The sequence below is a fragment of the Mirounga angustirostris genome, unplaced genomic scaffold, assembly GCF_029215605.1.
Source record: "Mirounga angustirostris isolate CCGP_5_RB_7025 unplaced genomic scaffold, mMirAng1.0.hap1 SCAF_15, whole genome shotgun sequence".
NCBI lineage: Eukaryota > Metazoa > Chordata > Mammalia > Carnivora > Phocidae > Mirounga > Mirounga angustirostris.
In genome coordinates, this window is record NW_026991723.1 from 81,386,950 (window position 1) to 81,399,996 (window position 13,047).

Here is a 13,047-nt window from a genome sequence, read left to right on the forward strand (position 1 = left end):
TTGTGTCAGCTTGGCATGTCCGAATTATCACACATTCCAAATGGGCACAATCAGAACGAATGAGATTTCTCGAAATTCCCATGTTCAGGAAGTGAAGGGTGAACATTTTGAGAATGAAGGTTTTAATAACCTATTTCTTGCTTCCCTCAGCATATGAAAAAGCGCAATAAATCCGAAGATCACAGATTCAAGATGTCAATGCCCAGCTTCTTGGTTCTTGTTTAGGATAGAGAAAAGGATTAAATAAGAAATAAAGGAGCTTGAAAAGCACTAATAAACTGTGCTCTGATGTGAACTCTTCAATATTAAAGAAAACTCACTGAGGACATTGTTCTGAGCTTCCTAAGAAATAAGTATGAGCCCAGAAAATTCCAGCTGTTTCCTTTTAGTCCCCTCCAAAATTGGAATTTTTGAGTTATAAACACTGGAGCCGAACACCAAATACACAAAACAAAAACTTCAACTGTTTTTGAAGGTTTTTCCTTTTCTTTGACAACAGTTTGTTATCATACTAGACTAAAACCCTTCATAACTAACTATAATACAGCACCTTACACCAAGTGGATGAAGCCTCCTGACTGTTGTGGTACTTTCTACATTTTTAATGGCCTTGTGACAGGGGAAGTTTCTCTTTCAGAAACCCCGCAGCAGGTCGGACAGACTCACACAACACAGACAGAAGTGCTTATGAGTACAGAAGTGTGGTTTGAATGCTCCAGAAAAGTCTTGTGAAAATCAATGTCCAGGGATGCCTGGGGGGCTCAGGCAGTTAAGCATCTGACTCTTGATTTTGTCTCAGGTCATGATCTCAGGGTCATGAGATGCAGCCCTGCGTCGGGCTCCACAATGGGCGTGGAGCCCACTGGAGATTTTCTCTCTCCCTCTCCCTCTGCCCCTCCCCTGCACTCTCTCTCCCTCTCTAAAGAAAAGAAAAAAATCAATTTCCAGCAAATTGAGTATATATTCATTTGAAACCTGCGATGGCTCCTACTGTAATGTGAATCCTAAGTCCCCCCACCAGCTGACAGATCTGCTCCCAAGTCTGCTTTTGTGCCAGTCTCCAGTAGTTCTCTACTGAAAACAGCCAACTTCGGAAGCACCCTACAATCCAACGGCTACTTTCCCCAGACAGTTCTGACCCACAGGCTCTGGACGACTCGCCCCTCCTCTGCCTAAATGCCTGTCTCCAGGAGGCACCAGTGTCTACCTCCTTCAATCCACTCACCACCAAAACCTTTGTTCCTCCACCATATCTCCGACCCCTTCCTCCACCCCACGTGGAAGCTGCTGGTGTCTGGGCTTCTGGTGGTGGCTCAGAGACAGATGTGGGGAGTGTCATCAGCTCTCACGGGAGTGCTCTCACAGGAGTAGCTGGGTTTCTAGCTGAGCCAGAACACATGTTCCCGAGCAAACAGGGGAAAAGAGAGGTCACTGCCAGGCTCTGCTGGCTCTAGACTCTACCTCCCTTCTCCAAGGAACTGCAGCACCTGACCCTCCCTGGGACCCTTGCCCTAGGCTCTGGGACACACTCTGACCTGAGCTGGAAGCTCTAGGTCTAACCATCAGCTCCCAGCCCCTCGAGATTGAGAATAAGGCAATCTTTGACCCTGACTTTGTACTCCAGTTAGATAAGGAGGATTTCAACGGTCTTTCTGAGGCTTTCTGATTGCTTTGTCCCCAGGTTTTGATAACCTGTCTTTTGCTCCTGGTGCTTGAGTAGCTGCCTTAGCAATGCCTTTGCTTTGTTCCTGCCAGTGTTCCTCCTCTGTTCCACCCAAGACTACCCAGCAAGGGCTGGATCCTCCTGCTTGGGACCTGAGCCCTGTGCCTGCCCTCCTGCTGCCTACTTAGAGGTTCTTTTGAGGCTCACCGCCTACCTGGGGTTCCCAGCAGGTCTTTCTCCAGATGTCCCTATGGTGGCAGGTCCCCTCCCAAATGGGAAAACACTCTAACTCAGGTTGGAGCTTCCCACACCAGGAACTTGCCTCCTGTCACTCCTGGGCCTGGTTCTTCTCTCTGCTACACTGGAGTCTCGAGGCCTGGTAGGTCTCAACCCCCGTGAAGCTACACAAGAGGGTAACAGTCTGATCCTTAGGCTTGCCCACACAGACCTACCTATTTAACCCAATTTAAAACAAAAACAAAAACAAAACAAAGTCTGAGCTATTTCGGGAGTACTGTTCAATCCAAATATCACTGACAACAATATAATTCTTGGCAAAACACATTCCAACCACCCAATGACAAATAACTTCTTCCAGATCCACCCTCTTCTCTGTTCCCAGTGCCGCTGATGAGTTCATCTTTTGCTGGCTCCTGCAGCGGCCTCTTAGCTCTACCTCTGTCTCCTGCCTCCGCCCTTCCACCCACCTCCAATGCATCCCTCTGGGGGGCCTTCTGAAAATGCAAGCTGGCCCGTGTCACTCTCTGGCCTAACAATTTCTCAGTGGCTCCCATGACCTTCAGACTATAAGGATGTTATCCTTCAGTCCCTGCTTATCACCCATCCACGGCCCCTCTCACACCTGACCCTTTCTGACCATCATGGGCCACTTGCCCTTTGCTGAATGAGCAACCTGCTCTAAACATCCTAGGTCTTTGCACCAACTCTATTCCCGCATTTTGCAGGGAGGTCAGGCCCGTCCAGCCCTGGAGCCTCAGTTCACATGTTCTCCTGGGTCTCTCGCCCTGTCTGCCCCCCCAGGCAGATCTAGGTTAGGTCATGTTCCCTTGTTCCAAACCACCCGGGCACCCCAGATTTCCTCTGTCTGGCACTTATTTTGTATTTGACTTCTCTCCCTACATGGCTTTCTCCTTGTCTCTCTGTCTTCTCCGACACAGCCGAGTGCTTGACTGCAAGCAGCCCGGGACCTTCCTGGCCGGGGCCCTTTCCCTCTCTGCCAGAACATCCCCTCCCCACCCCTGCCATGTGCTGTCATACATCTCAGACCCTGAAAGTCAGCAAAAAACTGTCGCTTGTGAGCTGAGAATTGACAGTTTGGGACTTTCCTAAAGCAAAGACATATCCAAATCAGATTATTTTTATAGAAAGTCTTAATTCATCATGTTAAGACATAATAACACATCTTGGAGGACCTCGTCATAGAAAAGTGGCTAAAATCTAATGTGCTGACACAAACAAAATAAATCGCTTCCATATGCATCTCCAAAAGTTTTCAGTTTATTCGGCACGTGATGCATTTACAGTTGCCTGCCACATCCAGTAGAACTTACTCTATATCATATACAGTGCATACGAGATGCACTGCTAGAATAATGGGATACCGGAGAGACAGAAGATAAGCCTGGACCCAAACTAGAACCAAAGGACGGATCCTTCTGGAATCACGTCATAGTTAAGAGCTGCTGTCTTCCATAGGGAGAGGGTGTAGCCACACTGCGTCTCTGCCTAGAGATTCGAGAGCCTGCTTTGTCATTAGAACTAATTAATTGCTGTTGGTAAAGTGGAAAATTACATGTTCCAGTCACTGGCACATGGAATATGGGATAGAGCAAACTTCTTTCTTTGGAATGAATATTCTTATATCACCTTTAATGAAACTAGTCCTTTGAGGGTGTTTTTCTCTAATCTGTGTTCCAAAAGGAGAGCTATATAGCTACGACTTCTTTCTTACTCTCAGCCATGAGATGAGGCACAAACAGGGGAAAACATAAGTGAAGGCTCATTTGAGGATTCATGTCTTAGGAACTCTGTCCTCATTCAAAGAACTGTTCTCTTCCAAACTACCTTCTCCCAGTATCCCAGTAAGTCCTTTGAGTGACATCAAAAAGTCATCTTTTATGAGCAGCAAGATAGAAAAGAATAGTTATCCCATTAAACTGTATGCAAGAACCCAGGCTACCAGAATCCTTCTTGTTCTCCAACAGAACCCTCCCTCATCTCTAACTGTGGGTTAATTTTCTAGCTCCGTTCCCCCTGAAACCAATAAAGGTAGGAAGTTAGCTGTGTTCCTAGACAACAAAGCATATGGTTGAAATGATCCCTGATTGGCAAATTGCATAAATACCTGGTAGGAAGCCATAGCCCCAGGCTTTCCTGATGTAATGATTCTCCTAACTCAGCACGACCCTGCTGGGGACCCTGGAAGCTATGCTTTGGAGGAGCGACGTGAGATAAGGCTCTTGAGGCATATCTAAGCCAAGACAGACCCACGTCCACCAATGTACGTCTTGTCTCCTTACACCTGAGCTGATCTCACTTGAGGTGTTGGACTAGCTTTCGGCACCCTCACAAAGACACCGCTGGAGAGAAATGCCCAACATTGACTGGCTGGCAGGCCGTGTTTCCTGCCCTATATCCTTTTAAGTGAATCTGAGCTAGGTGAGGCCCATGGTAGTCTGAAAGCTTAACTGAACCCCCCCTAGTGGACATGGCATAACTCACCAGTGTATCATGTATGGCTACTGGTTTTTCCGAGACGTATTTTCTTAAAGACATGGCATAGAATGCCAAAGAGTACATTTTTTTTTAAGTAAACTCTACACACACCATGGGGCTCAAACTCCTGACCCTGAGATCAACAGCCAACAGGCACCCCAGAAAAAGGGAAAATGCAGTCTCCTTTTAAAAATAAGCATAAATGATATCACGCTAGAAGAAAACACCTTGTATTCAGGCAAACACACTCTGACTGCAACCATGTAAAAATGATACAAATATGTGGTTAAGGTCTGAGAGGTAATCTAGAAATATTCACATTGTTGTTTTGTTAAATGAGGGATGGGATTCAGGGTGATGCTCTTTTTAAACAAATTATTTACTATCGTATTATAATATGGTTTGTACATATTACGTTAAAATTTCTGAATATAAGAGAAAGACCCTTTGGCTGTGATCACCACCCCCTCTTGACCAAATGTTCCTTCCTCTCTGAGCACACCCACTCACCTTAACCACCCTCCTCACTGAGCCATTAAAAAGAATGAATAGCAATCCATAGCAGAAGAGGGAGGCAGAGATTAAAAATAAAATGGAAAGGCATATGGGGAGGCTGGGAATGGAGTGAGGAGGTGTCTTAAAGTGTTGGCTCTGACACTTTCTTGGCCCTAGTCCCCCTTACAGGAAAGCCTCACTGGGGCAAGGTCCCGAGGTAAAAGGTAGGCACTGTCTCAGCCCGTCGTTCACCACACAGAGACTGGTATATTTGGTTGTAAAAATGGTACTTCCAATGATGATACTTAAAGAAAGCAGAAGCTGCCAACCTCATTTTTGTGGTATATTCCTAGAATTTTAGTACTTTTGTTTCTTGCAAATAATTTATGTGAAGTGGCCTATTTTTTTTTTTTTCATTTTGAGAACATCGTCTCCTCATTACACCTTCATATTATAACTCAGAAAGTGAAGATCATGTTCTTCCACTGGTGAAATTAGTCCAGGAAAGCCTGTCTTTTTATTTTTGAACCTCCAGTCTTTAACCCATTGGTGGGTCAAATCCTGATGACCTCTGCGTTAGCTTCCCTCCCAAGGTCAGGGCACCGCGGTGGTGCGGGCGGCAAGTCCCAATTAAGAGTCCTTGAGTCCGAGCTCAAAACGCTGCTTGCAGAAGAGCCCTGACACTCAGCCTAGAAACATTTTTCGATGCCAACAATAACAGCAGATACCTGGAAACTTGTTCACTTGGCCGGAGAATATGTCATTGTCGTGAAATGAAACTCCATGCCAGTAGATGTCACAAGGCAAGCGTCGGCCGAATGGGAACTAGAAGACAGAGGGAAAAAAATTGTGACTATTAACAAGACCTAGAGGAGGAGCTACCATCCTGGGTGTCTATTACATACACATTCCCCGCGACTTGGTGCATGTCACGTGATGTAATCCTCATAATAAGCACACGAGGTAGATGATATCCTTTCCCATTTCATAGGTGAAGAAACCGTTTCAGGCAGGTTAAGGAACTTGCTCAAGGTCACAACCAGTGAGGAGTGGAGTTCTGACTCTGTGTGGCAGGCACTATACTCAGGCCTTCACATGCACCCCTTCATTCTAATCCCCCTAACTACCCTAGAAAGAATTATTCCCATTTTACTGGGGAGAAAATTGGGGCTGAAAAAGGTAACACAAAATAACACAGTGCTGGTAAGGAGAGGAATCAGGATTTGAATCCAGGTCTATCCGAATCCCAAGCCATACTTTTCTTTCTCTGAAAATTGCAACTCTCAAGTCAGTCCCCCCAAAAATGAGCTTACGCTCTCTCACTCATGCTCTCTCGTTCTCTCTTCCCTGCTCCCCCAAACACACATGGTCCATGAAGGGAGGATGCATCCCCCAGTGCCTCCTGGCATTCGATAAAGACTTTGTGGATGAATAAATGAACAAACCGGGAATAGTCATCTGACTCAAGGTGAGATAACCAGATTCTCTCTTCCAGGAATTTGGAAATCTGAGATGCCAGGCAGCCTGTGCTAGCCCTTGACCTGGAAGTGATAAAAAGCCAGAGCTGGGCAGATGTGCTTAGCTATGAGCACAAAGAAGCAAAGGCAGCCCGGCTGGTGAGAGGGAGGGAAGGAATAGGTGCAGAGAGGAAAGTGAAGGTGAGACCAGGCGGCCCTGGTGACAGACTGAGTGACTTTAGTTCCTAGGGCTTCTAGATCCTAGGTCCAGACCCTCCTGAGCCTTGCTGTCCCTCCTGTCCTTGGATCCTGTAAGACAGCCTTATATTCTTAGAATATATCCCCTCTTTGCACATACTATAGGGTTTCCTTATTAGCAGCCAGAAAAATCCCTCAGTGAGATAAAAAGACCTGCTCTTTCCACCACATCCTGCTGCCTCTCAAAGTTATCAGCAAGTTCTACATTTACAGAATTCATTTTTTAAATCTGTAACTCAGAGGACCCTTGTTAAAGGAAAAAAGTGAGGACGTGTCAGTTCATATTTAGAACTTGCTTGTTAGAAGTCCAGATGAAGAGAGATGCTAACACATTGAATGCAATCACTTGACTTTCCCATCCTAAGACTACAGCTAATCAGGATTTTTGTCTGCTCCAAGTTGAGAGAGCTTAAGTTCCAATGGAAGAGCATAGCATTACTAATGAAATGGTGGTGACTCGATGCTTTCCAACTATTCCAAATTAAAATGAAGGCAAACAGACTCAAGCCCTTTAAATCATTCACATTATTTCAAAGCTGTGCCAAAGTGAGGCATATGTTACACACTCTATTAGCATGAACAACTTTCATCTATAATTTATAGCATTTCACTTGTTTTCTTTGCATCCAGTGGACTGAAGTTATTAATTCAGTAGTCATAAATACAAAGAGATACAACATATGTTATTTTCTTCCAGCTGCTATGTGCTAACAGAGGGAAGGGGAAAATAACTTAACCAGGGAAGTTTCTCTAAAAGCAGACTATCCAAGCAAAGTTTACTAAGATCCAAGTGGCCATGCTGCCTGCAATGTGGGACCAACACCTGCTCCATGTCAGCAGACAACCAATGACTCCTTATCACCTTTACCGTTACCCTTCAATCCTTGCCAACCTCATGAGTCCCAAATTAACACTTCATTCAGCAGTGTCTTTAGCTCATTCAGTTTTGTGAAACTGTCATTTTTTTAAGCCATTCATTTAATAATTGCTATGTGCCAGACACTGTGCTAGGTGCTGAGGACACAGAGAAACACAATTTTAAATAGGTCCCGGGACTTCAAAATCCCACCTCTTTTAAAGATCTTTTTAAAAACTGCTTAAACAGCTAACATCATACTCAATGGTGAAAGACTGAAAGCTTTTCCTCTAAGATCAGGAATGAGATAAGGATGCCCACTTTTTCCACTTTTATTCAACATAGTATTGTAAGTTCTAGCCAGAGCAAAGGGCAAGAAAATGAAATGAAGCATCCAAATGGAAAGGAAGAAGTAAAATTCTCTGTTTGCAGATGACATGATCTTATATGTAGAAAACCATAAAGATTACACACACATATACACACACAGTTAGAAATAATAAATGAATTCAGAAAAATTATAGGATACAAAATCAATACACAAAAATCAGTTTTTCTATATACTATCCATGAATGATCCAAAAAGGAAATTAAGAAAATAATTACATTTATAATAGCATCAAAAAGAATAAAATACTTAGGAATTTACTTAACCAAGGAGGCAAAAGACTGTACACCAAAAACTACAAAATGTTGCTGAAAGAAATTAAAGAAGACACACATAAGTAGAAAGACATCCCATGTTCATGGATTTGGAGACTTTATATTGTTAAGATGTCAATACTACACAAAGCAATGTACAGATTCAATGAAATCCCTACCAAAATCCAAATGACTTTTTTTTCCTTACAGAAATATAAAAACCTATCATAAAATTCATGTGGAATCTCAAGGGACCCCAAATAACCAAAACGATCTTGAGAAGGAAGAATAGTGTTGGAGGTATCACGCTTCCTAATGCCAAAACTTACAACAAAGATATAGAAACAGTGCATAAAACAACAATGAGGTACCATTTATACAACTGTTAGAATGGCCCAAATCCAAAATACTAACAACACCAAATCCTGGCAAGGATGTGGAGGAACAGGAACTCTTACTCACTGCTGATGGAAATGCAAAGTGGTACACCTATTTTGGGAGACAGTTCTTAAAAAAGGAAACATACTCTTACCATATGATCCAGTAATTGTGCTCCTTGATATTTACCCAAATGAGTTGAAAACTTATGCCCAGAAAAAAAATCTACACATGAATGTTTATAGCAGTTTTATTAATAATTGCCAAAACTTGGAAGCAACCAAGATGTCTTTCAGTAGGTAAATGGATAAACTGTGATGCGTCCAGATAATGGAATATTACTCAGTGCTAAAAAGATATGAGCTATTAAGCCAAAAAAAGACATGGAAAGATCTTAAATGTGTATTTCTAAGTGAATGAAGCCCATTTGAAAAGGCTACATACTGTGTGATTCCAACTATATGACATTCTGGAAAAGGCAAAAGAGCCAGTAAAAAGTATACCATAGATTAGGAGTGAGGGGAGGGATGAATAGGGGAAGCACAGAGGATTTTTAGGGTAGTGATACTACTCTATATAATACCATAACAGTGGATACATATCATTATTCATTTGTCTAAGCCCACAGAATGTACACTACCAAGAGTAAGCTTTAATATAAAATCATGGACTTTGGGTGTCAACATACGATGTGTCAATATATGTCCATCGATTGCAACAAATGTACCATTCTGGCATGTGATTCTGATAGTTGGGGAGGCTATGCATATGTAGGGTCAGTGAGCATATGTGAAATCTCTGTCCCTTCTGCTCAATTTTGTAGTGAACCAAAAATAGCTCTAAATAAAAAAATAATAATAAATTAATAAAAACCAGTATGGTACTGGCATAAATACAAACAGACTAAGTGGATAGGATACAGAACCCAGAATCAAACCCTGACATATATGGTCAAATTATTTTTGACAAGGATGACAAGACTATTTGATGGGAAAAGGACATTCCGTTCAACAACTGCTGCTAGGAAAACTGGATATCCACATGCAGAAAGAATGAAGTTGGACCCTTACCTTATACCATATACAAATATTAACTCAAAATGAGTCAAAGACCTAATCATAAGGGCTAAAACTATAAAGCTCTTAGAATAAAATATAGGGAACAAGCTTTATGATATTTAATTTGGCAATGATTTCTTGGATATGACACCAAAGCACAGGTAACAAAAGAAAAATAAATAAATTGAACTTCATTGAAATTAAAACTTTTTTGCATCAAAGGACACTTGTCAACAGAATGAAAGGGAAGCCCATGGAACAGGACAAAATATTTGAACATCATGTATCTGATAAGGGATTAATATTTAGAATATATTTTAAAGTTTTACAACTCAAGAACAAGAAAAACAATTTAAAAATGGACAAAGAAAGGACTTGAACAGACATTTCTCCAAAGAAGACATACAGATGGCTAATAAGCACATGAAAAGATGCTCAACATCACTAATCATTAGGAAAATGCAAATCAAAACCACCATGAGATACAACGTCACACTCATTAGGATGGCTAGCATAAAAAATAATAAAAAGGAAATAAGTGTTGATGGGGATGTAGAGAAATTGGAACCCTTAGGCCCTGGGAATGTAAAAAGCTGCTGTGGAAAATAAAATTGTCACATGATCCAGCAATTCTACTTCTGAGTATTTACCCAAAAGAACTGAAATCGGTGACTTGAACAGATACTGATATACAAATGTTCAGCACTATTCACAACAGCCAAAGGTGGAAGCAGTCCAAGTGTCCATCAACTGTCCATCAACAACAAACAAAATGTGTTATATCCATACACTGTAAAATTACTCAGCCTGGTACAACATAGATGAAACCCTGAAGACATTATGCCAAGCGAAAGAAATCAGACACAGAATATTGTACGGTTCCACTTCTGTGAGGCAGCTAGTGTAGTCAAATTCATAGAGACAGAAAGTAGAACAGTGGTTTCCAGGGGCTGGGAGGAGGGGAAAATGGGGTGTTGCTTAATGGGTACAGAATTTCAGTTTGGGGAGATGAAAAATGTTCTGGAGACGGATGATGCTGATAGTTGCACAACATTCACAAAGTAAATGTATTTACTGCTACTGAACTGTACACTTAAAAACAGTTAAGGTGATAAATTTTGTTACATATATTTCACCACAATAAAACAACAATAAAAAAACTGTCTGCTTATGCCCCCTGAGGGTAAGGGGCCATTCGTGGCTCTACTCTGAGCTCTCTGTTGCCGGGAATGCTACATGGCTTTTCACAGGGCAGCTGAAAATGGACAATGTTTCTCAGACTCCCCCACTCCCCATTTTTCTAAGGTCAGCACCATCTTCCCAGGTACCTAGATTCTAAATTTGGGAGTCATCTTCCCTTTTCTCTTCTTCAAACTCTTTTGGAGAAAGGACTGGATTTGGGGTCAGAAGACCTGAGAGTTCTAGACTTATTTCTGTCGCTTACTATGAGATCTTAAGCAACCAAAACTTTTGCGTCCTCCGTCAATTGAGATGAGAAAACATGTCAAGGTGCAATAGGAACCAAACAAGATAATGGAAATGAAAATGCTTTGTACATTCCACATAATACAAATCTGAGTCGATCATTGCCTTATTTACTCATTAAGTGTTAAGAACCTATCGCGTGGCACAATGTGTCTCAGGTGGCAAGGACACATGGGAACATGCCTGCTTTCATGGAGCATACAGTCCATCGGGGAGAAAGAGTTGACTCAAACAGTCACTCCAACATATCACTGCAAACCAGGGTAAGGGCAGGGAAATGAGGCCCAGAGAGCAATGAGGGCACAGGGAGACCCCATCACATCTGAGAAGTCAGAGAAGGCCACTCCAAGTAGGCTGACCATGTGTTCATTAGCCCAGGACAGTTCCAGTTTACACCTGTTGTCCTGGTGTTAATATTAATAGAGGGTTTTTTTTTTTCACTTCCAAATGTATCCCAGTTTGAACAGCAAATTGGTGGCCACCCTACTCCTGAGAAAAGGCTATCTGAGCTGAGATTGGAAAGAAGAACAGGCAGATGAGGAAGGAAGAGTATTCTAGGCAGAGAACAAATATGTAAAAGCCCAGAGGTCAGACTGACCATGGCCCACTGGAAAGCCTGAAGGCAGGTCAAGGTGGCTGGGGTACAGAGGACCAGCAGAAAGTAATGTGAGATTAGCTGAAGACCTAGACAGAGGGAGATCGGGTAGGGCTGCTGCCCAGCCGGATAGCAGAATATAGCAGGATAGTAGGTCATGTGGAGAGCAGACTAAGAGGGACCAGAGAGACAGAGAGCATGAGCCATAAAAGGACAGCGGGGGGAAGTGTTTCAAGACAAAGAGAATGGTGAATAGTGTGGATGTGGCTGACAGGTCAAGTAGGATGGAAACTATCAGCTGCCCACTAGGTATGATGACATGGATTGCTTCAGGAGCACATCAGCTCACAGGGATCATCTTCTTGGTCCCTTCAGCACTTACTATGCTTATCATGGTCTGCATTGTTGTGTACTTCATGTGTAACCCTTATCTCCCTCAGAACACCAGGGATTTCTAGGACCTGGAACAATTTGACATACTTGTCTCAGGTCTCCGAGAATGATTAACCAGGTATCCAATTGGTCCTAGGCCCACAGGAAAATTAGAAGTCATAATCCTGAGAATCACCCATAACTCCCTTCCCTCCCCAATATCCACCTGGTCAGCAAGTCTTCTAGTCTACCTCCTAATTTATTTTTATATTTCCTCCCCTTCCTTAGTCCCCAGTGCCTTACTTTGAGGCCTTATCTCCCACCCGGATGAGGTGGCATTTATTAGTCACACATGAACTATAGTCACTAGCGTGCCCTGCCCCCCCCACACACACATGCTACCATCTCTGCCACAAAGGAAGATTCTCCTCAGTGTATACACTTGTGTGGACCCAAAATCCTTTTCCCTCTTACCTAGAAGGACTAAAACAAACTTGCAAAACAACCAAGCTCTAGCAAGAACTGAAACCATTAAGTGTCCTTTGAGCATATTTGTGCTTAAGGAATTCATATTCGGGTCCCTCTTCTAATAAATAGCCCAAAGAGCAAGTTCAAACCCCCCAAGGGATTTCACAAAATGAAATTTCACAGTGAATGCTGATGAAAGCACAATTCACATTTCTGCACTTTGTGAATGATTTTCTTCATAAAACTTCTTCATGAAAGAAAATCTTTCAAGTGATTGGGCATAAAAGTGGCAAATAAGCTTTGATATGGGCAAGCGTGTATGTAATGCATCCACAGGGGGAAATGACCCAAATTACTGCTTTAAAATGAGAGGCCCAATCCACTGTGAGGAAATCCAAGGAAGGGGTAGCAGCCAGAGCAGTATCCTTGGGCTAGGAAGACCCTGGCTCCAGCCTTGACCCACCACACCTCACCCAGAGACTGAGACACGTTGACCTTTCCCTCCCCAGCTCACCTATAGGGGAGGAAAACAATAGCAATAAAACTTGCCCACCTCCCGGGGCTGTCATGCGGACTGAGGTAGT

The 13,047-nt window shown here is 42.8% G+C and overlaps 1 protein-coding gene across 9 annotated transcripts in view; it reads right to left on the minus strand.

Moving 5' to 3' along the window:
* The window catches only part of TTLL11 (tubulin tyrosine ligase like 11), a 228,728-nt gene that overhangs the window by 175,797 nt on the left and 39,884 nt on the right, over positions 1 to 13,047 (minus strand). For 8 of the 9 annotated variants that reach the window (XR_010407731.1, XM_045883072.3, XM_054509405.2 and 5 more), the window contains one exon: positions 5,623 to 5,719. The exons of the other annotated variant lie outside the window; for it this stretch is intronic. Coding sequence is in view for 4 of the 8 variants with exons in the window: in XM_045883072.3 (XP_045739028.3) it covers positions 5,623 to 5,719 (97 nt within the window). In the remaining 4 variants the exon portion in view is untranslated. The remainder of the gene's footprint in view (positions 1 to 5,622; positions 5,720 to 13,047) is intronic. 9 annotated transcript variants of the gene reach the window in all.